General features: G+C 41.2%; 1 protein-coding gene across 2 annotated transcripts; it reads right to left on the reverse strand.

Moving 5' to 3' along the window:
• Positions 1-1,677: 1,677 nt before the first annotated feature.
• LOC6578533 (netrin receptor unc-5) lies at positions 1,678-26,289 on the reverse strand. Of its 2 annotated transcripts, XM_002004407.4 has the most exons (10): positions 25,904-26,289; positions 14,001-14,778; positions 12,781-13,062; positions 12,526-12,696; positions 10,359-10,412; positions 8,624-8,920; positions 4,194-4,322; positions 3,926-4,112; positions 3,170-3,243; positions 1,678-3,086 (listed from the first exon to the last, which is right to left on the reverse strand). In XM_002004407.4, exons 2-10 carry the CDS (start codon positions 14,608-14,610, stop codon positions 1,729-1,731), a joined length of 3,162 nt encoding a protein of 1,053 aa, XP_002004443.1. In that variant the 5' UTR covers positions 14,611-14,778; positions 25,904-26,289; the 3' UTR covers positions 1,678-1,728. The 2 variants fall into 2 exon arrangements, with proteins under 2 accessions (XP_002004443.1, XP_015018688.1); XM_015163202.3 differs by lacking the exon at positions 10,359-10,412.
• Positions 26,290-26,982: the final 693 nt, after the last annotated feature.

The raw sequence follows: 26,982 nt of genomic DNA on the forward strand, positions 1-26,982 counted from the left end.
AGAGTTGAATATTTATTTTAAAAATTTAATCGGAAAACTTTCAATTATAATAATGTTAAGAAATCTTTAAATGCTGACAAAGTTGACCAAGAATCAGTTTGATTATATAAATTTCCTACGTTTGATTAAATTGTAAAACAACAAAATTTTTTTTTTTTTTTACAGTAAGTAACGTCTTTATTCAATTGCATTTCTTTTTTCAGTTGTTTGTCATTTAATCAAATAATATTATAAATACATAAAAACTACAGCATGTTCTCATAAAATAATTCATCGTTTATCAACGGGAACTGTTTATTTGTATTGTTATTATTTTCTTTACTTTTTGTTTTGTTTTGAATTCGATTTAGTTACAATGTTTCATCTACAGTTTGATGTAATTCGATTTTGCATATATGACTAAGTTGTATGCATATTGGGCCATTATATATTCGTATTATTGTTGAAATATTTTGTTCTTTTTGTTTATTTTGTTTGATTAACGATTCGATTTCCTTATCAACTAGAGACAAATACAAAGGTTATCACTTGAGTATGTCTAACAAGCTACTCGTTTTTCTTAAACTTTCATTCTTTTCCACTAAATTCTATATGCTTTCTATGTATTGTATATGGGGGTTGTATATATATGCGTACTATACCATTTCATTATGATCTATAACTAGAGTTGGTTGAGTAAATTCAACGATTTGGCAAACAGTTTTCAAATTGGCTGAACATATATAGAGGAGCTATATATGGACAGCGCCACCATCTGATAAGGGAGAATACTAGGGAACGGATAGAGGATGAGGACGTAGAAACTTGAGTTCTTAGCATAGATTTCTATAAATATACTTAGGGTATATGGAAAAGGCTGCTAACTTTTGTGTTTCTTTTAGTGTAAATGCCAAATGCTGACTGTCTGGCAACGCTTAAGGTAGCATGCTCGCAATGCCAGTATATACCTTTGCTATACTCGCAGATACCCTAACTATAATATACACTTAGGGTATAAGCGAAGGTTGCTAATTTAGTTATAGTGAACTTGTCATATTTTGACAATCTGGCAACAACTGAGCTAGCAAAGTTTGCACAGATTTGGCAGACTTTCGATCATACCTTATATAAATATACTTAAGGTAAACGCAAAGGCTGCTTTGCTTGCATTTTGTCTATCTGGCAACGCTTTTGCTAGCCTAGTTAGCAGCCCTATATACCCTAGTCTTTTTTTTTTTTCAAATATTAATAACTATGAACTATTGCTTAAAACTATAAGTTTGCTAAGCCACAGTATAACTTTATGCTACAGTTAACATAAATCGTAAACTTAGATCTAGTTCTCTCTATATATATAGTTCTATATTTAATGTATTTTTCAATGTAGTATCAAAAAAGAGCATGGCACCCATTGGGGAACAGAGTTCGTTGAGCAAGACGAGGTTAGTTTGAAAAGTTGACAAGCTAACACAAAAAACATGTGAATTTAAATAAAAACGAAATACTTCTCAAACTAACCTCGCATATACATAGTAGTTAAAACTAATGTGACTAAATGCCTAAAACTTTGATTTTCTTTTTGTTTTTGTGTTTTTTTTCCTTCACATCTTTTCTCTTAATTTCATTTCGTTTCGTTTCGTTTCCATTTCGTTTCACTTTTCTTTCAAACATTTTTCAAATAAAAGGCAACTCATGAACATGTTTTATGTTTTTGTTTTCGTTTTCGTTATTGTTTTCAACAACTTCTGCTTAGATCCACAGTGGACCTATGGTATCGACTATTATATCGAGCACATCCTGGCGGCCCATTTCCTTGAGCGTGAGCAGCAAACACATAATGCTGTTGGCATGCGTGATGGTTGTGGAACTGTTACCGTTCGAGCAACTGCTCGAGCTACCCATGCCGCCGACGCCCTTGCTGTTCGCCCGACACTCCCACAGATTGAGTATCTGCTCCGTGGGCGATGGCTTGGTGGCAAAGTAGGCTATATAGCGATCGGTGCTCAGCTTCTTGGCCAACAGCCGCCAGTCGCGCTCATCGGCTCGCGGCGGGTCGAGGGCGGCGCATATCAGGCGCTTCGTGGCATGCGGCAGCTGCACAAAGTCCAGCACGCAGCTCTCGTTCACATAGTTGCCCTGCCGATCGATCGAGATGGTTGTATTCGTTGTCGATGCCAGCTCCTCTGCCGAGCCGCACAGCTGCTGCTGGCCGGGCATGCTGAAGCTGTGATAGTCGGCCTGCTCGTGCCCTTGGCCAAAGTCCACGCATAGCGCGTGCTGCTCCTGTCGCCGCACACTGAACTCGCAGTGCAGTATCGAATTGTTGCTCAGTATGTGCTGGTAGGGTATCGCATGCTCGTACTGGGCCGCCTCCAGCTCAGTGCTGCGCACGCGTATATTCAGATTCTGGCTGTTCAGGTTGAAGGCGAACACCTGGCTCTCGCCCAGGTAGCTGCCGCCCAGCTTGCACTCGACATTGGCGCAAATGTCGCGGCTGTTGGGGAAGTCCTTGACCACATAGATGCGCAAGCTGCAGTTGGCGCTGCTCGGCGGCGTGTGCTGGCTGAATGCCAGCAGCTTCATCTTGATGGCGGGCTGCTGGATCCGCGGCTCGGCCACGACGGCAAAGTGTCCCAACTGCTCGGTCATGATGTAAACGGAGCTCGGCTCCAGCTGCACAAACATGGGCGTATTGATGGTCTCCTCGCCCACGGAGACGGCGCGTCGCCAGCTCACATTGAGATCGTCGTGCTCGCTATCCGCGTGATAGATGTGCACGTGCCACTGCTCCGGATTGAGCAGGCAGTGCGGTATCTTCAGTATCACGGGCTTCACGAAGCTGTAGCTGCGCGGCGCACAGTGCACCACGCTGCTGCACACGATGGAGCTGTCGGTGGCACAGGCGATGCGACTGCACTCGTCACTCAGCAACATCAGAGAGACGTGCTTCTTCACGTGCTTGCCAATCGCCAGCTCCGGCACAAACAGCAGCAGCTCGCCGCCGTACAGACGCAGCTGGCCTCCGTTGCTGCCCAGGAGCTCGTAGCTGCTGCTCTTCGAGGCGTTCAGTATGGAGAGCTTGGCATTCATATCAAAGGTGGAATTAGCTGAAAGAGTCAAAGAGGGAGGGGGTGGGGGGAAAATTTCAATTAGTGCCAGTTTGGCTATTGACTTGCTGTCTGTTACTCACAGGTATCCGCTGTGGAGGAGTCGCCTGTCTCGGATAGATAATCGGCGCTTAAATCATCTATAGGATTTGTGTAGCTGTGGGCGAGAGAAGAGGGGAGTTAGCTAACTGTTTTCCATGTGTATATGAAAGAGCGAGAAAGTGTCAAGATGAGGGACAGAGGTATTCAAATTCTGAAACATTTATAATCTGTGTATTCATTACATCAATCAGCGCAGTAAATTAAAAATCTCTAGTGATTAATCGATTATTATCGATAATAAGTGAATGGGAACAGCTATGGGAGAAATTTATATAATATACAGAAATATGCATATAGAATGTTTATTCTCTAGTGACCAACTGAGGATATCCAATTATTAAGTTCCACTAATAAGATTATAAACAACTGAGTTCTGACTATGAGAAGGATCTACGAGCATATTCTTAATTGGAAATGCTAAAGAAGTGTGGAAGTAAAGTTTCTCGAATCTAGCAAAGTCATAGACCACCAGTTTTAGTGACTTTTCCTTTTCTAAGAATTATTTTTTGTATCTACCTAAAGACTTCCATCCTTCAAGCTATCCCCATGCCTGTCTCTTTATTAATATTGCGATAGCAAGTTTATTCCACATATATCTCAGCTAAAGCTTATATACTTGTATATCGAATTGTGCACTGAATGCAATAGCAATAACCAAATACACTCGGTCTACGGTGGTAATCCGCTTTGCGGGATTAAGGCACAAGAATTGATCGAAACATTTGGGGAAAACTTACTTCGCTGCCAGGTTGGGCACATCGTAGTGGTGTTCGGTGACTCCGGCACAGCCCATGCCAACGATGTGGTCGCCGGGCAAATAACGATGTCCGGGATTGACATAATCGTATCCCAAATTGGCTGCCTCGATGTGCATGCGCATCTCCTTCTTATCGACAACGCCGGGCATATAATCCGCATCCATAACTGCAACAGAAAGCGGAAGCAGCATCAGCATCAGCAACAACTGATTCAATTGAGGTGAGCTCGACTGCGACTGCGACTTACCTGACCGAGCCATGTTGTAGTGGGGATTGTGACGTATGCCACGCCGGGCGCAGCAGATGAGCGCCGTGCCAAAGGCAAAGCAAACGGCGGTAATGAATGCCAGACCCAAGTACAATGTCCAATCGAAGTCTGTGAATGAAATGGGAGAGAGAAAGAGTAGGTGAGTGAGTGAGTGAGAGAAGGAGAGCGAGTGTAGACGGAAGTTAAAGTAAAGAAAGTTTCAATAAAATTGCTGATTTTGATTTTTATACCCATTACGACATTGATTAAATGGGGTACATTGGTTTCTTACAAGTTTATGTGATTGGCTTGAGGTGGAATTGTAAAGTAACAAAAGGAAATTCGGTTGAAAATTTTTGTGAGAGGCATGGATATTTCTCCTTAGGTTCAGCAATCATGTCTAAGCCTCTTTGTTAGTTTATTTGTGCGTATTTCCTTGTATACTTAATTCCTTTGTTCGTCTATCCTTTTATCTGTCCATCTGTCAGTGGAACTGTCAGTCTGCATGCATGAACGCTTTAATCTTAATATCTATAAGAGCTTAAGATTAGATCTTACTTCAGCCATAGTACGTGCAGCTTTAGCTTTTTCTCAAGCTATCGATAATATTTTGCATTTTCATGGAAGTTTAGTAGAGACTTTGGAATACCTCCTGACGATTCCTAAAGATAGTTCGCCAGATTATTTGGCGTCTTCCACAACAATCACTACAGCAGATTGCTTGCAAAATCCTTTTAATGTATAACAAAGCAATTCCTGTATTAGACTCATCACTAGACCCATCATATTTGCCATATGGATTAATCTGAAGTCAACAAAAACCATATAGGAACCATAGCTCAGAGTGTGGGGTATCTTAAGAAATGATTCAGGGCATCTATCAGTCAGTCGCACCCCAGCTCGACCACTCTCACTTGTATTAATCTGCGCCTTGGCGCGAAGGCCCAGCTCGAACTCCCCCCAGTTCATCCCTTGATATTTGCCAGCCTCTGCTTTTGCATGCCAATCGCAATCTTTGTCTTTTGTATTTAAAAGGAATGTCTACGCAGAAAAGTTGGCAGAAACCAAGAACGCGGTCGCATCCAAAAACCGAAAAAAAACAACAACAATTTTTGCTGTTGCCATCATCAATCCAGAGCAGCCAAGCGTAGCGGTATCCATACCATTCCGTTCCGTTCCGATCCGTACTGTGCCCATTCCACGTATCTCTTCTCAGTTATGGCTGTGTATATGTCTGTATTTAATGTTTTATGTTTGTATGCAGAGAGTTCGCCCCAAACTGGCGTCTATTTCGCATTATTGTGCGCTGCCCCCCGCAGTCAGCACACCCATACGTATGTATATGTATACCCTATAAACCGCATCCCATACTCCCCCAACATTCGGCTCGCCATTGTTGTTACTCGGCTTGTTTCCGTTGCTGTGATTGTTGTCGTCATTGTTGCTGGCGCTGGCTGGAATCGCTGCAGCGCAAGGAATTACTCCCCATATATATATATATATATATTATGATTATTACACACACACACACACACTCAGGGTGCATTATACAATGTATGAAATGAGCAATTATATTCGCTGTAAATCAGCGACAGCGAGCTCGCATCGGAAACATCCTTCGCTTCTCTGAATGGAGCCCTTTTTCTACAACTTTGGCGAGTTTTTCTTGTGCTTTCCCTTTTCCATTTGCGCAGTGCATTTCGCATGCTGATTTCTCTTTCTTTTTTTTAGACATCTCCTGTTCGGGACATCAAAAGCGTATTTGTCATGCTAAGAGATTAGAGCCCGTTCACATCTATATGTATATATCTGGTACTTGCTGCTCCACCGCCCACTTTCCAGCTGCCAGTCGCCACAATGGCCACATAATAAAGCCTCGGCAAAGTCTCAACTGTTGCAGCTAGCCGCGCTGGGCTACCGGCGGGCTACCCCAAGGGATATTAGCCTCGGCTCCCAACAGCGACGCAGATCCACAGGCAAATGTAATAAAATGGAAAATAAGCCAAAGGCTCAAGTCAAAACCAACAAAGTGTCACTCTTCATTCGCAGAAACTTTTCAACAGCAATCAAATAACATAAAAAGTGGCCGTCAATTGCAATTGATCGAATAGAAAATGCCCTGTAGTCGTGTGTGGGAGCTAAGATATGTGTGGATATTTCAGAGAGAGCAATAGAAATAGGCGATATCGAAATTGAAGAATAGAGCAAGATAGAGAGAGAATAACGGGATGATATTTTCGATGCTACTCATATCTCAAAACTCTAAAAGCCTTCCTTCTTTTAGTTATTTATACAGGGTATATACCGCAAAGGATTCCTCTCAGCTAAAGCTCAACGATGCCGCCTAATAAAATATTTCATAGAAAACTCTTAGTAAGCATTTACAGGGTATACGCTCAAAAAATGGCAGTAAGGCTTTATACCTCTCAAAAACTCTTAACTGAAAAGCTTAGAGAAAGATGCCTTATGTGGCCCGCTCTAATCCCTTTTAAACTCTGAACGTATTTTCAACATGTGAGCAGGGCATATACTTTAAAATAAGAATATTCTCATAAATCTCTTGCAAACACTTCGAATGGAAAACTTTTTAAAACATATTCGCGCAGAGGGTGCTCTAATGAAGAAATATGCCTCTCACTAAAAGAAAAGTTCAAGCTGCACGAAATGCGAAATTGAGGCAACACTAAATTGATATCTTATAGCCTTGGTGGACTTTTTGTAAAGTCTACAGGGTATAAAGTTAAGAGTCATATGTATTGATAGAAAGAGCGAATGAGCAATGAAAGACAGAGAGAGCAACAGTGACTATATCTCTATGTCTACTGAAATACCCTGCCCTTCCGCAAGTCTTCTCTACAGGGTATGCAGAGTACACTGTCGCAATCGAAATATGTTGCCTATTTTAATTCCTTCGCAGTCCGACTCACCATCCATGCTCGTCTACAGGGTATCTATACATCTCACCCACACACACGCACAGACAAAAAAAATCCACCCGCAAATGTACCAAAGATGATGTGTTGAATGGTTTACGAACTTTCCTCTGCTGGAACTGTTCTGCTACCGCTCTATTCTGATCCTTTCAATTACACACTGTGACAGTCGCATAATTGATCCCAATGGACCGAACCAGCTAAGGCCCATCCGCCCCCAACTCTCTCTCAGCTCCCAAAAAGGGGGCAAAAATAAGAATCAGATTTGATTTGGGTTTGCCAATTGATTGTAAATCGTGGCACAAACAGCAACAATGACACGTCGAAAGCTTCAAAGTGGTTGCTAGAAGTGCTCAAAGTATGGGAATGGGAGTTGGAGTTGGAATTAGAGTTGGGGTTGAGTTAGGCAGACTAACAGGGGGAGGGAGAGGGAGAGAGAGAGGCAGAGTCAGCGTTGAGTGATACTATCCTGAATGTCTTTGTCGCATGCCTAATTATGTGGCAAAAGTGCATAAACAAGAGCCATGGCTATTTTAATGGCTTCCAATCTAGGGTTGGCGATTGATTTAGCCAACCTTGCTTAAAACTGTGTGGGATGCTTGTTCACGAAAGTGAAAGATTAACAGGGTATATTGGTTATGGTATATTGATTACTGACAGAGAGAGTTGCAGTTAAACATTTCTATATATATTCTATATATTGATCAGGAATTATGTATGAGAAATCAAAAGATTTGCTTTTCAAATACTGTAAATCGCTATCTCTATAAGTTTACCATTTCCAAATTCAAGTCCTATTAGAATTTTAAAAGAATCTGTGTATAGATAGATAGATAGACAGAGATAGAGATAGGGAAATAATTAGCTATAAATGTAGCTTTTCTCTCTTATGTCATGCCCATAAGAGGTATTTTATATGATTTAAAGCAGAATCTCAATAGATGCATATATAAATTATGAAATCTGTACATTGATGGGAGCATATATTGTCAAGCAGTGGGCGCGTATGCCGCAGTCAGTTAAACCCAACTGGAAGCTTGTTGTTTTTCCTTTTCCCTCTTTTTTTTGGCATTTGGATAAAAGTGCAGATTGAGTGGCCTTTTCTAAAGTTGGGTGGTTGATTTATTTTAGCATTTTTGTAGATGTTTGGTCTGGGTAGCTGGGTGGCCTAGTGGGAGCAGCGGAAGGGGGTGTGTGGCAGGAGCAGGAGCAGGAGATATGCACAAACAAAATGCACTTGGTTAATTTCCCATTGTGACAATCAGCGCTGAGTGCTTAGCTTTTGTATTGTGTGTGGCCTGTGTTACGCTCTGCTGTCCGTCTCTCGTCTGGTTTGTGTCTATTTGGTGCCCACTGTGTGAGTGTGTGTGTGTGTGTTTGTTATTGTTTGTTGTCGGTAACTGTCTACTTTGTTGCTGACTGACTGGCTGGCTCTATGTCTGTTTCTGTTTCAGTTTCTGTTTCTGTTGGCTCTGTTGTTGTCATAAACACACTTACCATCCTTGCCAATCTGGCATTGCTCTCCACGGCATTCGGCCGTTTGTATATCCTTGCCGGGGCACAATGATTTGCCATATCCTGAGCCATCAGACTCGCTCTGGCTCTGGCTGCCACTGCTGCTGCTGCTGCCGCTAGTGGCGCCGTCATCCTTCCCGCTGAGTGCTGCTGGGCTTAGCTCGCCGGCCTCATCTGCCACATCGGCAATTGTGGCATGCGTCAGGCATTTTCTGCGACGCACTTGTATGCAATCCGCGGAACAGATGCTCCACTCGCTCCACGACGACCAGCGTGCCACTGAAAGATGAGAACACAGAGAGTGAGAAAGAGAGAGTGAGGGAGAGAGAGAGAGAGTGAGAGGGTTTTCAGAAATCAAAAGTCATATTAACATGATTTAGCACACATTTTCCCCGATGCCACCATGCCAGCAATGCTCCTCCGCACCCAAGGGCCATTTATCAAGGCCCCAGGCCCCCCGGCAAGGATATGGCATATGACTTATATAGCTGTAAGTGGATATTTGCTTTTGATGGGCCACAACATTACATTTTATAGCGCTGCTTTGGCTAATAGATGCGTTGCAATTATGCCACCTTTTAACTAAATGCAGCGTTTAGAATTTATGAGTCCATGGGGAAAGCTGTCGGAAAAATGCGCAGATACAGATATATATTTATCTCTGGCATCAGTTGCCGCGCCCCCTTCTGCCTAACTGTGTATGTGTGAGTTAAAGTGATTGTCATTTTAATGTTTTTCTATTTTCGCATTTGGCTTTCAATTTTTGTTTTTGTTTTGCGTTGTTGTTTTTGGGGTCCGCAAGTTAAACAAAAAGCGCAAAATGTGCATGTTATGAATGGGTCTTGACTAGATATATATGCCTATATATATATATATATCGGCATTTGTCACTTCCTGTGACACACACACACACACACACACACACACACACACACACACACACACACAGAAGCCAAAAGCAACCCCCAAGCAAGAGGCAAATTGTCTTGCCCAATAACACGTTTTTGCCTAGCCAGGCCAGGCAGTTAAGTTATGTAGGACCAACTGAGAGTGTGTGCGTGTGTGTGTGTGTGTGTGTGTGTGCGGGTGTGTGCTAACGCATCCTGCCTGCCTGACTGCCGCCCCTGCTGTGCTGGCAGCCCGCTTCAAGGGTCTGCGCTGGCCAGACTTTGTTGCATGAATCAGACAGCGTAAATCGTGGTAAGTGATTTTTAAGTTGCTTCAGCGTCAACAATGACGTCACTTCTTCTTTTTTTTCAAGAGGGCAGATTGAACACAGAACTATATCGAAATCAGCAACAGATATAGAGTGTATATATATATATACATGGGGAGCACAGCTGGAATGAATAAGTTTTTGGTTCGTTGACGCATCCGGCACGCTCTGTCTCCGGCTCTGGCTCTGGCTGGATGCTGTTGTTAAGGGCCTTCGGCACAGTTTAACACAATTGTTTATTGAATTGTAAAGCGTGACCCACGACCCCAAGCCCTATGGACCACGGGCGACAGTCAACATCCCCCAAAGCTTAACAGTTTTTGGCTCGTTAAGCATTTAAACTTTAAGCACAAAGCTGGAGCTGGCGAAATCACTGCTCTGACTTTTGTCACATCCAACTATTGAGTGTAAAACCCCTTTTAGCCAAAACGCAGCCCCTGCCACTGGCTAGCTGAACAACTGAATGAGATGCACATTGTCAGGCTTTCGTGTTCAACTTACTGCGCTTACTCGACGAAATGTCAAATCCATCAGCGCTCACAATTTGAGTGTCCTCTGTAGATGTCGTTGTTGTTGTGTGTCAGCGTAATCAAGGGCGTGGGTGTGGGCGTGGCAGGCGTAGGTAGGCAAGCATCAGCATCAGCATCAGCAGTTGTTGAAGCGTCCATAAGGTTGACACGATTCCATGGGGATGAAAAAGTCATAAGATGAAAAAAAAAAAAAAAAATGTGAAGCAGCAGCGAAAACCGAAGCGAAATTTAAAATTAATTTTATGACACACTTTTCATAGAAAAAATGCCAGCACCACCCCCAGAGCCACCCAAACCACCCACTTGAAGTGTATTGCTATTGCTTCTTCAGCAGTAGCAGCAGTCGCCTCCCACTCCCCCTCTCATTCTCCCACTGTTGGCAGCTCCATTTGCCCCGCTTGTCTGTCAACAATTGCTCATTGCTGTGCCCGCTGTGAGCCTCTGCCTCTCTCTCTCTCCCCCTCTCTCCCTCTATGTGCACTACAATACAATGTGCAATACAATAAATTTACATGAATAAAAGTGAAGAGTCTCAAACACATGCCGCCCGTGCGTCTGTCACAAAAAGCGCCCCCTCAGACCAAACAGCTCCACATGCAGGCCCAAAATCCCGTTGTGCAACAGCCATCCCCTTAGGCCCTAGCTCCATGGCTTGCCCTTGCCCCTGTTCCTGTCTCTTTCCCTCAACCTACCCCTGCCATTGGCTTTGCCTTTTGTCACCATTTAGTCAGCGCCTGATGACTGACTATGCCGCCAGCAGACGCCCCCAGGTCCATAGAAGTCTCTGCCCCACCTCCTGTCCATTCCCAATCTATCCATCTATATATACGCATATACAGTTATATCTCGTGTGGAGATATCTGTCGTCGTTTCAAAAGGCAGCAGCAGCAGCAGCAGCAGCTACTTCACAATAGCAGACGCAGTCGAATGCGTGTTTAAAATGAAATACTCGGCGCTCACTCAAAAATTTATTGGACTATTGTTTAAATGCGGGGTAGTGCGAATACTTCAGAAGCTTTGACCTGTGAAATTTTTGGTTGGCCCTCAAGTTCGCGGAATAAAATCAAATTCTGTATTTAATTGTTATTAATTGAGTTGGTTTGTTGAATATTCATCTATATACGAATATATGAAAATGTATATACATATGTAGTTTTATATATTATTTCTGCTGAAATGTCTTCATCAGTTTCAGCTTTTCTATCAAATATTCCTTATATTGAGTTATGAGAGCTTGCAGCTTCTCCCTATATAAATGATTGAGATTATTAAAATTTTTCAGAAATTATTATACAGATCACAAATCGCATAAGATTTCAAACATATTTTCATACTTCAACATATTCTAAATAATTTATATAATATTTCAATTTGTTAATATTTGAGCAATATAATTATTGTATTATACTTTCCATTAGCTAACTAACTAACTAAATTGCGACCTTTCTATATTTTCAGAAAGGAATTATCAACAAAAATATGGTAAGAAATTTATATAATATACTGACAAAAATTCTCAGGATATCAAGTTTTCTAAACTAAATGACGCTATTTTTTAGGAACTTTCGTTTGCTTTCTTAAGCTAAGTAAATAAGAATGCTCTCAGCTCTTCAGCTTGGAACCTAATCCCTTCTTTAGCTTGCAGTTGATAAGAAAATCAATTCATTGCAAACTTAAATATCCCCATTTTCTCACGCCTACCTTCCCTCTAAAAAATAATTAGGTAAGTGTATTCCCGCTTCGTTTAACGACTTGCACTTTTTGCTCCTGCCACATTCTGTTGTTTCTTTTTTTGGAACGCCCTCTTGAACTTTTGCGGCGCAGTGCTTTGTGTGTTGGACGCCTCGCAGCCTCGCAGTTTCGGCTCGTTTGGCTGGGTGTGAAAAATGTGCGTGGCTCACACACAATGGGCGCTATGCTGTGGGTGGATGGGTGGGGTGGTGTGAGGTGAGGTGGTTCTGGCTGGCAAAGGGAGTTGTCAGGTCGCAGGGACTCAGGTGGCAACGCCCGCTGCCATTTAAATTGACAATTTTTGTTGTTGGCACTTCAATTACGGTTACACTTTAAAACGTTATACAACTCCCGGTTTCCCCGCACAATTTGTGGCTAACCAAAGGAAACGCTGTTTTCGGTTTTACCTGGACATGCGGCGCAGTCTGCCGACTTTTGGATCTGCGGACCCGCACACTGTGCGCCGCCATTCAAGGGCATCGGATTCGTGCAGGTGCGCGTTCGTTTGCGTCCCTGGCTCGGTTTACCGCTGCATTTGCACTCGCGCCAAGGGCTCCAGGCGCTCCAGCCGCCATTTACTGTGGGTGGAAAACAGGACAGACCGACGGTTGGTACAGGTAGTTCATAAAATATACTGTATTTCACTTATAGCATTTACTGACCATAGACAATGAGCACGGCGGAGTCGGAGACACGTTTGCCGGCCAAGTTTTCGGCACTGCAGCTGTAGTTGGCCATATGATGCAGCGCCACCTGGCGTATGGTGAGCGTACTGCCGGTGACAGTGATGCCCGTATCACTGTCGCCAGTTACCAGCGCATTATTCTTGTGCCAACTGAGCTTCGGCTCCGGGAAGCCGCCAGGCGGCTCGCAATGCAGTTCCGCTCGGCTGCCCAGCTCCAGGCGCAGCGAGGTGGGCGACTGACCAAAGGACTTGCGAATGTCTGCAAGGGAAAGAGTTGGGTTAGCATTAGGGTACGTTATGTTGTATGCATTTTACTGCAGCTGCAGGAAGTGGTGAGAAAAAAGCTAGTGATGGGTGTGTATACAGCAACGGGTTGTGATACTAAATGAAAACGGTAGGAGACAACCTCATGCATGAACAGGAGCTACAAGCATGAGTTCTAATTAAACGCTCCTAGTGCAGTCGAGTCCCGATAATTCGAAATTACAAGGGGATCGAGAACGAATTTTTTCAAGGGGATAGAATTTTTTTTTGAATTATCGCGATTTTCGATTTAACGAGGTACAAATTATCGAGACTCGACTGTAATAGTAAATTGTAGCTGAATCAAAGTAGAACTATATGTGTTCCGAACTTGTTCTACACGATACGAATCATCAGCTTACGAAGTGGTTTAAAATGGTATTCAAACTTCAGAAATAATAATATTTAACGCGACTCGATTTGAAGCTGAATACGAAACAGGAATCAAGATACGGCATGAACAAAATATATGAATTTATTTATATCTAAGTTTCAAAAACACGAAAGTAAATAGTTGATTAATATATAAGACAAATACATTTCTGGGAATAGATCATCATCACTAAGAAGTATGATGAGTATGAATAGGAGTAAGCCCTACATAGTTGAGAGACTCATAAATTGAATTTATATACCGTTACGATATAGGTATTACTTAGAAACATGCACATTAAATAGCATGAAAAGCACGAGCACGAGAAGGATAACGAATACGAGCACGAATATAGATACGATAAACATAATTTTAGTCTAGAAATAAAATATAGCACGACTCAAAAATGTAGGCTTAGTTATGCTAGAATGCTCACGAGTTTCATGTTATACTACGTTTAACCCACAATTACGACACGCGCCCATCACTAGCTGCAACACTCCCCCCACAGAAATACTCACATGCAATGTGGACCGTGGCCGACTGACTTTTGACCACGCCGCGCGACGACCACGCCTGGCACTCGCACTTGAACGGGCCCTTGCCGAAGTACTCGTCGACGAGATCGCGATGTATGGTGGCGGTGACCTCCTCCATGTGCACACCTGTGTGCGGATCCACGTGCTTGTCGTGCGTCGAGGGCGGCGGCTGGGAGCTGCCGCTGCACTTGAAGTGCAGCTGGAGGGCGTGCGACGCCTTGCACTTGAGCACCGCCGGCCGATTCTTGACCACGAAGACGCTCTCGGGCTCGCTGAGAAATATGGGCAGCGTATTGCTGGCCTCGGCCGTATTCAATTTGCCGGCATTGAACTCCTCCAGCAAGGAGGAGCCCGACACGGTGGCCGAGGCGGAAGTGCGACTGTCCTCGCTGCTGTTCACCGTCGAGTCGAGATTGAGGCGCTGCTGCGGCGCTGTCTGCTCGGTGGCAACGTCTTCGCCGTCCTCCAGCGAGGCGGAGTTGCTGCTGCCATAATCCAGTGGCAGCTCGCGACAGCTGGCCAGCCAGATTAGCTGCAGGCTGACTAAAACTATAATCACATTTCCGGCTTTGCTTAACAACAATGACATCATGTTTGTTGTTTTTCCTTTTTTTCGTTGATTCCTCGTTTACAATTCGTTGTCAGTTTCTATTTTTTTATCACTTGTCCTGCGCTTCCTGTGCACCTGCTGCACCTGCTGCTGCTGCCTTCTCCTCTTGTGCTGTCTGCTAGCATTAGCCGCCTTTGGTTCAGGCAAGATCTGTAAAGTCAGATAAGAGCAATGCATTAAAGTAAAAATGTCTCTTAACGCAGCACGTACTTCAGTGGCATTCCATTCTCATATGTCAGCTAACACTAAACAGCTACAGCTCAACTTCTTCAGGTCGACTTCTTCTCTGCTTCTTGCTTCTTGCTTGCATGCAATTTTAGCCGCAGCGCATGTTTGTCAAAGTCAAACTGGAAAAAGTGTCCATGAATGGACTAAAGTGTTCATATCTTCCAAGCGAGGCGCACACACACCGAGAGAGAGTGAGAGAGAAAAGGAGAGCGAGAGGGATAGAGAGGAGGAGCGTGGCACCTACAACAACGCATTTATAATCATTATGCCCAACGTTTAATTTGTTACAGTCAATGCGACTGGGCTAATCACCTACTCCGGCCTGCAGCGCGGCACAGGAAGTTGTGACAGCCCACTCTGTTCGAATACTTTGATTGAGGAAATTGAGTTGGAAATGGGCAAGATAAAGTAAATCAAATCAAACTTGAACTGCAGCTTCGAGAAAGGGAATTTTGTGTTTAAAAATAGAAATTGTTTTTGATTGACATAAATAGATATAGTTGAAAATAGATAGTTGAACAGTTTTTTTATGAGAAAACAGGCTTCAAAGGTTTCCCCCACATTTAAGTCTATATTATAGAAAACTCTAAAACTAAGTTTGTATTAAAGGCTTGAACAAAAAATGTGCGAAAAAGACCTTGGAAGTGGTTGAAATAACGAGCTAGAATTTCGACATGAATATATTTTTGAGAAATGTTGAATTTAGAGCTTTCCCAGTTGATAAATAATTTCGCTCTATATTTTCTAGATCTCTAAAAAAAAACACTTAACTTACATTAAACGTTTTCTGCTTCCATTATTCTTTATAAATTCTTTGATAATAATCTATATGCATGATATGCTCATTAACTAAGAAATTATTCAAAGCAATTCTAAGAAAGTTGATTAGAAAACCATTTGCAATTGATATATGAAACTGTTCTACTGTTATAAATACACCACCCGTGACTCATCAATCTTTTGAGGATGTGAACATATTCTATTCCATTACACTTTGTTCACATCTACTCGAAAACTCAATCAAGAAATCATTAAACACGAATTCAATGTAAATTTTTAAAATTTACATCAAATATAGGTATCAAATGACCAAAGTAAATGTGAATATCATGTTGCATAAGAAAGGAACGGCCCGCCTCTCAGCCATTAAGACACTTCACTTCACTTGAATGAACCATCTTTTGTGTACGACATCCTGCGTTGGCAACTCCATCGATTTTCTGTACTGACGAAACTCGAAAGTTTGTCATCATCAATCAGTCTATTAGGCCATGCTAAGCGATATGCCCCAAGATTCTGAAAGAGAGGTGCACACACACAAACACACATACACACACACACACACACACAGAGGCGCGCATACACACGCACAGCAATTGTCTTATTTGTTATGCAAGTCATGTGTCAAGTTCTACGAATCGCTGGTACCGAATCGAAATATTAATAACAGCTATGTATACATAAGTACTTATAGCCATGACCAGTGACTGCGTCGATAGATAGCTAGGGATGGCTAACCTCAGGCCCGCACCATTGCAGGACGTGCTTTGTGTGGGAACTTGCAGCCCTTTGTCTTTAGCTAGATAGGCTGAGCCCCAGCTACAGCTACAGCTACAGCTACAGCTATAGCTCCAGCTCCAACCCCAACTCCAGCTAGCCCCCAACTTTGGAGTTTATGTGTTTGCCTTTGTAATTATGCATTAATCATGCATAAGTTTAAACTGAAGCCCACGGCACACACACAAACTTCTTTCATTCTTCTTTCTTTTTTTTACCATTTTACTGCTTCTTCATTTACGTTGAAGTTTTTTTTAATGCCTGCATATGGGGCTTATACATAGTTAAGCAAGCCGATATGTAAATGTTGCGGAAATGCGGCGCGTTGTCAAATGTATTTATGATTGGGCCGAAAAAGCGAGCCGAGACAGTAGCCACGCTTGGCCATAACATATCGGGTAATAAGAGAATTAAAAGGAAATAACATACAAATATACTATATATAAATATATGTGTGTACATATAAATGAAGAGTTCTCCCACTCTCTCGATGGCTCTGCTAGCTCATCATCTACATCGTCACGAGCCTCATTTCTTTTGGTTTAAGCGCCTTTTATGCGTAATTCAATTGGATTTACAGGGTGCTTGTGGACACTTGAGTGTCTGTCAATATACGTAAGCATGTGTGTGTGAGTGCTGGTCAGATTATTATAATAGTATTCCCTACGGCACACACACAAACGCACGGCCTTGTTTGTGTGCATTCAATTATGGCCAAATCTTGAAGTTGGTTATTGTTTTCGATTTGTCTAGACTCATGTTTGAGCAGGCTCTCTTAACACACACACACACACGCACACTCATATATATATGCATGTGTGTATATGTGTGCTCTATCTCTTCCATATTTGCTCTACTGCTTAAATAAATTAGTTTTTTGGTCAGCTAGGCATTCATTATTTAGCTCAGCCTTCGCACAAGATTACATTACATATAAAGTAAATATATTTATATACATATAAATTTATATCTGGCTCATCTGATTGATTAAAATTTGTGCGTAATTGTTATTTGCTGCAACTTCCTGTTGCAAATTTATGAGCATAATTATCGACTGGCTGCAGCTATTAAAACTGTGCGACCAACCTGCCAGCGCGATGCCCGACTCCTGCTGTCCGCTGTCCGCTGTCTGCTGTCTGTTGTCTGCTCGTAAAGATTAATCAAAATGTGCCACATCAAAATCGTTAAATGCCAGATTCACAATTTCGATCGAACGCCGCCTACTCCACCTACTTCTGCATACATATATACGTATATATGTATATACATATATCTATATATATTGAGTGACTGTCTTATCAGACAGTCAGGCTGTGTACTTTGGCATATTGATGCATGTTTGCACATTCTAATACCCTGTAAAGTGATTAGATGGCGTAGATGTGAAGCTTAGTTGCAGTCATAGCTCATTGAAAGCTAAGCTAATGATATGATTAAGATAATGAAGTATATATCCATATACATTTCTATATATCTGTTGACTGAGTAGAGCATAGAGGTAAAGCTTAGCTAGAAAGTCATTTATATTTGGCAGCAAGGAAAAGAATTTACCAATTTTTAAGTTACACGACTTATCTTTATATATTTACATCACATTTACTATCTTAATGATTTCTTAGATAGGTTGTATAATGCTGTTGATTAAGATATATTCTTTAAAGATCTTTTTTTTTTTTTGATGAGAAAGACATCCGTCTATGATTAAATGAAGCATAGATTGGAATGAGATATATGTACATCTTTCTATGGGCAAAATGTGTAAAAATTGTACTACAATTTATATGAATATCTACATACTATATATTCCAAAGCAACCTAAAGAGATATTCCCATAAAAGCTAACACATACTCAATTTTCCAAAGTTTCGTTTGATTTCCAGGGTAACTGCTAGTCAATTAGACATACAGCTGGCAGTAGCTGGCAAATGCACTTGTTTTAAATAGATTTTTAATGAACTGAAGTAGGCCAAATGGATTGTGTAAAGCGCTTATCAGCGGCATTTCATTGTGTGTGCACTTTATAATCGAATGGATTTTATTTATTGGAACCGCAAAAGACATAAAAAAAAAGCGAAAGAGGGTGAGTGAGAGGAGAAGAGAGGGAAGGAGATGAAAATATCAGCAAAGCTTTGCATTGATTTTTGGCAAAAGAGGGGAGACTGACAGACAGAATGACAGACAGAGAGACAGACGGACAGACAGGGGCTTTAGATTTATGGCTGGATAGTAGAGATTGCGTGTGCATATAATCATCTTATATTGTACGATGCGAGGGCAGTTCCGCCTCTGAACTTTGGCGGAGGAGTTTAGTCAATGCAAGCTGACTGACTGGCTGGCTGGATGGCTGGATGGCTGGCTTCCTAGTCAGCAGATAGTGGAAGCAAAAGGCAGCAGCTGAATGAATGAATGAAAGATTGCGTGGGATAATCGGCGTCGTATTCAATTTAATTTCACAACTATTGCGCAGCTTCTTCCTGTATACATATAGATATATATACGTGAGTGTGTGTGTGTGTGTTTGTGTGTGAAGAAAAGAACTTTTAAAACTTCCCGCACCACAAAAGCAGGAACTGAAGATTGGGGGAGCAGCCAGGCAGCCAGGCAGGCAGTCAGGCAGTCAGACAATGGCAGCAAAAACAAGTGAGCATTCTATAAAATAATTGATGACTGACTGACTCAGTCGGTTGGCAGCAATAATTTTTATGCCTCTCTAGAGCACTTCAGATCCACACACACACACACTCGTGCACGTACTCGTATACTAAAATCAAATGCCACTCGAAAATTCAGCGGCAGTTGCTGTGCGACGCGCCTTGAAGATGAAGCCAAATGCTGAAGTGTAGCTGGCAGATGCCGCTGCTTCAATTGCGTGTGACTTTACCACTGAGCGAGCGTGTGTGTGTGTGCGTGTGCGTGTGTGTGATGGAGCGCTGTGCGTGTGTGTAGTTATGTTGTACAATCTCTGAACATCTGTAGCACAAATGAAATCTTCAGAACTCAAGGGACCGTGCTGCTGCCTCTGCTGGTTACTGTGGCAATCGTTGCCTCATGTGGAATTCACATGTTGCGCATTTTGCCCACACACACGCACGCACACGCACACACACACACAGAGTCATAACTGAGCTGCTCTTTAGCTACTATAAAGCCTAGCTATTGTGAGTTTGCCTTTTAATTTCCTTCATCTTGTTCTCTTTTTTTGGGCCAGTCTTGTAATCAAACAATTAAAGATGATTTTAATTAATCTATTTATAAGCGAGGCACAAAGCCTCCCTCAAAAATATTGTAGCTGTGCTGTGAGGGTTGACAACGACAGCAACAACAACAGCATGGACATGGACAACGACAACGACAACAACAACAACATCTTTAAATTAATTAAGCGTAATTGTTGTCGAATTAGAAACAAAAAGTTTTAGGCCATGAATTATGCGCCCGCGTATCTAATAGATACATAGATACATGTGTTGTAACAAGATACAATACAATAGATAAGACAACACACACACACACACACGCAAGCACACACATAAACACAGAGGGAGGGAGAGATAGTTAGACATGTGCATGCAATAAGCAAATTATTTATTATGCCACATCTGAGTTAAATAAGTGGAACAGCAAAGCTCACAACGATGATGACTCTTATCATTTGTATCTCATTAGAAAAGTTTCAATCTAGCTGGCAAAGTTTGTTGTTTGCCGCTCAGCTGCTGACCATCTAATTGCAGTGGGCGGGGCGAAACTTATTCGGCACACACTCAGTGGAGGCCTGGTCTAATAATTTATGATGCCGCCTGGCGCAAAATAAATCGATGGCAAAACCAACTGCTGCTGGCAGCAACACTCAATGTGAAGACATTTCGCCTTTTAACTGCGACGATAAATTAAATGGAAATGTTGCAAATGCCGAGACTTGAATAGAGATTGAATGATATAAATATATATATATATTGAATATAAATAAAAGCAGCCATCAGTTTGAGTGAAAGCCGTGCCTTAGAAATTGTAAGAAATTGTTTGCCAAGCAATTCTTTTAAGTAGTCTCAAAGCCATCTTGATTAAATGCAAACTGAGTTAAATTGAGCACTAAGCTTAAGCTAAACAAGTAAACAAAAAGAACTGTTAAAGTTAGCTAAAGCTGTCATAAAGACTTGGCAATAAATTGCACTTGTTTAAAATAATTATCTGGATTAATAATTTGAAATGATTCCCTAAGACTTGACATACACTTAATTCAATAAATGAAAACAAACATAAAATCTAATTGAATCTAGAGAGAATAAAAATTATTATAAATATTATATAAATAATTATATCTTGAATATGTTATAAATATAATATATTATTACTTTTTAGATTGCTGAAGAAACACTTTCATGGAACCTAACCTTCTACATATGTTTTACATCTTACTTTCAGTGTTAATAATCTAAGATTTAAGACATAAACTGAAGACTTTACTTAAATATCACACAGAAGAAAGACAATATTTATAGTCTACTCAAAGTATTTATTTAATATAGCATAAGACAAAATTTAAACAATGTTAACTCTAATCTAAATCGAATGAAATATGAAGAGTAAATAGCTTACAGAGAATCAATTTTAAAACTCCAACACTAGCTACTTGGCTACGTCTTCAAGAATAACTTTCTTTGTGCTCTCTAATATATTTTCTTTATTTTCTCACTCCTTTCAATTATTTCTTGTCAATTTTAAATCCAAAATTAATGATTTTACTTAGCAGAATTAATCTGTCTGTTGCTTCTTCTCGCTATCTTAAGAATTCTGAAACAACTCTAGATAGGTATTTCCGCCTAAGCTAAGGTCAGCTCTGACAATTTCTCTAACTTTCTACCCTTAATACGCTTAACTTGCATGCGCAGATAATGGACATAAGGTAACTCACAAATTGATCAACGTTGCATGCTAATGCCCATTTCCATTTTTCCCTAGATAGTTGTTCCCGATACAAAGACCACAATTTATGATGGGCTATCCGGCTACCTACCTTTCGGCATTCGGTTTTCGGCTTTCGTCTGTTTGAGCAAGACAAAAGACAGTTACGCACCTATTTCTATTTCCATGTAGATCGATGATCGACATCTAATCCAATGTTAAGTCGCAGGCGCTGAGCCCGAATGCCCCTATACCTATAGATGCCTCTAGATATCTTATACCTTATGTGTAGGTAGCTGTGGCTGTAGCTGTTGCCGAGTTGTAACATGCGTTTGGTTCTTAGGTCTTCTTTCTTCTTCGGCTTTTGGGGGCTCTGCTCAAATGACAATTAATCACCACAGGAGTCGAAAGATGTTCGATGGCTCATGTTCGCTCCTACCGTAACCGTTCCCATTCCCATTCTCAATCCACTGCTCTATCCCTGTCCCTATCCCTATATCCCATGGACATGGTTCCCATGCCAATAGACGCTGGCTTGTCCTTAGACCCGAACCCTTGTTTCACACACTGAGCAGGAGGTGGAGTAGAACAACAGCTGTAAGCTCTAACTTGTACAGCAACCCCTAAAAATTATGACTAGCCTATGTGTGTGTGTGAGTTTGACAGTGTGTGTATGTGTGTGAGAGCGTGTGACTTGGAAAGGGTAACAGCTCGCGTAAATTGTTAAAAAATAAAAGCAAAGACCAAATATCAAATGCCAGAAAAAAACAAGTAAGAATTGTGCAGTCGGGTGGAATTGACGGCTTGATGCTTGCTTGTAGCAATCATTTACAGATCTAGATATAGAGCAGTTTAGTTATCTCACTGAAAAACTTAATGATCGTAGCTTTTAAAATGTGGAGCATAGAATTTTTAAATATTTTTCGAATTACTAAGTTTCGGAGAGAGCAATAAATATTGGTTTTTGTTAAGCTATAGAGCAATACCTAGTGAAGTCAGAGTCAGAGTCAGAGTCTAAGGTCTAAGATTCAATAGCCTTAAGTTTAGGAATATATAATTTATATATAGTTTCTTGTACGTGGGCTTAAGATTTGCCACACTCCCGATCCCACAATCCCATAATCTCCTATCTATAGATATATTTGTATATATTGATTCTAGCCAAGTCTGTGCTTCTCAGTCATTATGTCATCCCATCAACAAATATACCCCGTTTCTTCACTTGCTGAGCGGGCATAAATTGAAACATCGCTCGTCGCATTCAAATTATATTCATTGCATTTTTGTCAAAGCCTGAGAATTATTTCGAATGTCGCTGCTGCTCGTGGCAGTTCGTCAAGCTGTCAATCTCTCAGTGCGTCAGTCAGTCCCCCAGTCACTCAGTCAGTCAGTCAATCATGCACATTGAAAAGGGCATCATTATATGCCAATTGGCGATTGTTTGTTGCCCACTCGTTAGCGACAGCGCTGCATACGAGGGTCGCCGCTGGAGTACCCGCTTCTTAATCATATATAATATTATCCAATTGCAATTACTTTGGAAATTAGTCCAACAATTACTAAGGGAGTTTCGACTTTACTTTTCGCATCAATTGATTGATTTGTTTGGCATTTGATGTTTGTAGGGGCTTCATGAGATAGTTGCTTATTTATGGTGGTTCATTGGTGTTAATCCTAGTGGAAGGAATACGATAATATTATATAATCGACTAATTTGGCAAACTGATGGGAAATTTGTGCTTTTCCAATGATTGGCCAATGATCGGAGATCAAAGTTGAATTTTTGAACTATCTAAGAACACAATGTGAAACCCCTACAGAAAAATGAATATTTTTAACTAATTAATTAAAATATTAAATTTTTGAAATATTTAATAACCATAAAATTTTTCCATCCATTTCCCTCCTTTCCTTTTTAAGTTTATGCACAAATAATGTCATAAGCTTACTCTTTTGATACACAAAAGATATTTTCACTAGTTAAGCTGATCCCTAAGTAGTCTATATATCATCTCTAATATCATTTATAATCCCAAACTCAAATAAACCATATATTACTTATTAATTTACTAATTTTCTGCCTATATTCAATGGAACTGTGACTAATCCTTAGATAATTTATAGATTTTTACAATTTTTCCAAATGACTTTAATTACTTCCCAGCCAAAAAATAAAAATAAAAACCATTAATAAGACAAATTTTTCATAGCCAAAAATGTCAACTCGAAAGATAGAAAATAGAAGAAGCAGCAGACAGAACCTATTTGTATCCCATTGACTTTTGATGTTCCATTCTCTGTGCTCAGTTCTCAGTTTTTATGGTGCCGCATTTTTATGAGCACCTTGTTTGGCCTCGAGGTCTAGGTGATATCATGGAAAGAACTTTTTTGGATATGCTGATATGTGGGCGCTTAGTCAACGGGCAACCCTCGCTTCTAAGGGGGGTTGGTAATTGCAACACGCATTTGAATTTCGAATTATGTATTTGAATAACGGTTATATGCCCAAAAATTATAACTGTAATTGTGCGAGTGTCGCCAGTGCTTGTGGCATGTTGTACAAGTTGTTGTTGTTGAGCGAGCGGTTGTTGTTGTTGTTGTTGTTGCATCTTTTTATCAATGCATTAAGTGCCGCCGCCGTCGCGCACTCATTATGAGGGCTTCCCCCTCAGCCCTGCCGCCGCTCACCCTCCCTCGTCTATGCCTACTCTTCCTCTTCTACTGCTCTCAGCGACCCTCGCGCTGACAAGAACAACATTCAAAATATATTGTATATACAAATACACATGCAGCGAAATCGTAAAAAAAAACAAATAAAATAAAAAATAAATAAAATTTTGAGTGTTTAAAATGGAAATACACGCTAGACGACTAAATACCCTAGCTAGAATGAATGTTGGGCATATAACTTAATGGTATGCCGAAAAATGATTCATCATATACCTTTAACAGTTGCAGGACTTTCATAGGGATTCTATTTATGAAAGCTGCTAGCTATGTAATCCATGAAAATTTGTGTTTCTGCAAACTAAGGCGATAGAGACATAAAGCTTGATACGCATTCCCAAAGATATAAATATATACGAAGTCAGAAAGTGCAATCATTTTTGTTATTCTACATTTAAAAATTCATGGATATATTACAGCTATGAAGCCATAGTATGTTATGGCATATGCTAGCAATTGCTTTACTTCCAGAAACTTAAGAATATGATGCTCAAAAGAAGTTTTAGAACATTATGTTTAATGAACCTTGTGATAATAATGTTCAGCCTCAATCAATGTACAAGTACCTATGTCAAGTTGTCAAGGATAGAATGAGAGCCAAGACACTTAAAGTTTGATAAGAATATAGCAACTGCAACTGCATTGCTGAGGCTGATGAAGACCTCAAAAATGTATGTATGTATATAAATATTTGTATTTCCTTTAAATAGTTTAAAGTTCATTTCGTGACAATATTCAAATACCCTAAGCAAGTGCATTTGCATGGAGAAGAAAAAAACTAAAAACGAAATATAAATAAAAATGAAAATACACGCTGGCGTTCAAAAGGGCACGCTTTTCATAATAAACATTAGCGCTGCGACCGAATGCCAGTCCGTCCCTCTGTCCCTCCGTCCTTATGTCATTCATTCAGTCGGTCCGTCTACTCGTCTGTCAGCTGTACGTTGCGATCTGTGCGACCCGTGCGAGTGCCTGCCTAACGCTAACTCCTACTCTGCCTACTCGCCCCCTCTCAGCCGGCAGCTGCTCTCTTCTCTCTCCACTCCTCCTCCCTCTCCCTCTCTCACACTTCTCATGGTTCGCTGGCGTCCGTTCTGCACTTTTGTTTGTTTGTTTGTTTGTGAATTGGTCGTCTTTAGTTACACTTGAATACGTTTTGTGTGTCCGACTATGTTATGTTAGTATTAATGTGTGTGCTGTGGGTTATGGCAGTTAGCTCTGGCAGTTGCTATTGCAATTGCACCCGCACTGCACTTCACCTACTTCGCTTGCGCTTAAAAATAGAATTGCATACTTAGCGGCGCAGGAAGCGGCCTCTGTCAACGGCTGTAAACCCTTTGCAATTGCCCAGGCCCCCGCATCCCCACCCCAGACACACTGCCCACAACATTACACTTGAAGAAATGAAGGAGTCACCTAAGTTGGCTTTGAAAGTTTTTAATATTGCATTCGAAATAAACATTTTAATTGAATAAATAATTAACCTAAAATTTACTTTACAAATTTTAATAACATATAAATCTATATTTTCAATCTATATGAAAAAACTATAAGAATACTGTAAAGTTTTCCTATCTGAATCGAATGCTAAAACTCAAATATATTATATCAAATAAATTAGTATTTATCTGCCCACATTTGAGTCAAGCGATGATTTGTGAGCAATAAGATTTGACTTAGGTAAATGTCCAGCTAATTCGGATTTATCTATGACTATTTGGAACTTTAGACAATAGAGACATTTCGCTCAGTGTAGAGCTCAGTTGGCTTTTGTCTTGGACACAAAAATAAAAGAAGAAACTTTTGCTGTCCAAGTCCAGGCTGGGGCGTCTTATTATAGCTAAGCATGTCAGCTACTTACGCGTTGTGCTTCTTCTTCTTCTTCTTCTTCTTGATGTTGTTGGTGTTCCTCCTGCTGTCGTTGTTGTTGTTGTTGTTATTTGTAGTCTGGTGCAGTGCGACAGTGTTGGGCGTGGATGTCAGCAGCGGCCGCTTATGAGTAAACATGTATCCAGTTACACGCTGTTATTGTATGCAAGTGTCCTGCGTATCCTTTTCCTTTTTTGTATTTTTAAAGCCAGCCCGAATTGTGTCGCACACACACACTCTCTATCTATCTGTCTAGGTGTGTGTGTTTGCTTGGGACATCTGTAACCTTATCGCCTATACACTTTAGTTTTTGTTGTTTTTGTTTGCTTTGCGTATCCTGTGCTTCAATATATTTCATATAGTTGCTGCCGCCAGCTGCCTATGTGTGTGCACACATACACATACAGAAACACAAACACAAACACGCACACTCACTCGTTTATCAATATACATATTATGCATTTAATTGAACACTTCACATAGTGAAGCACGCACGCACACACACGCGCGCGCTCTTTCGCTCACGCACACCGTTTCAAATATCCTGCTGGTGCTCAACACACAAAATATCAACAACAACTCAGCAGTGCGGCATTGTTATTGTTATTGTTATTGGCTCGCTTACTGTCGACACACACTCACACAAACACACGCGCGTGCTTTATGCCTTGCTTCGTTTTCCCGCATAAAAACCGTTCGATCTCTTACGCGTTTTTAGTCGATCTTACGTTTCTGTTTCAGTGCGCTGTCGCGTCGCTGCGTGCGTTCACATTGACGTTTCAAATCGGAATGAAGTTGCGCGCTCACTTGTAGCAGCCAGCAGCCTGTCAACACAATCACACACACATATACAGAACGTGAACGCGCGCTCTCGCTCTCTCTCTCATACAGTATGTGTGTGTCGTATTCTCTTACGTTACGCTCTCAGTGGCGCTCAGTTGTGCAGTTTCACAGGCAGCATCCCCAGTAACGGCAACGCGCGCTCTTGTTGTTGTTGCTTTTGGCGTTGTTCCTGTTGGAGCTGTGTTGGCATATGCTGCAGGAAGTAGAAGTGGGCAATGAGCGGGCAGT

Source organism: Drosophila mojavensis, unplaced genomic scaffold (genome assembly GCF_018153725.1).
Source record: "Drosophila mojavensis isolate 15081-1352.22 unplaced genomic scaffold, ASM1815372v1 contig_80, whole genome shotgun sequence".
Classification (NCBI taxonomy): domain Eukaryota; kingdom Metazoa; phylum Arthropoda; class Insecta; order Diptera; family Drosophilidae; genus Drosophila; species Drosophila mojavensis.

Excerpts from the sequence above, each read along its gene's own strand:
- LOC6578533 (XM_002004407.4), bottom strand. The coding sequence starts at position 14,610 with ATGATGTCATTGTTGTTAAGCAAAGCCGGAAATGTGATTATAGTTTTA. Across the intron at positions 12,697-12,780 it reads CGCCGTGCTCATTGTCTATG|TAAATGGCGGCTGGAGCGCC; the intron begins GTCAGTAAATGC and ends TTCCACCCACAG. Across the intron at positions 3,244-3,925 it reads GTGCCCAACCTGGCAGCGAA|CTACACAAATCCTATAGATG; the intron begins GTAAGTTTTCCC and ends TCTCGCCCACAG.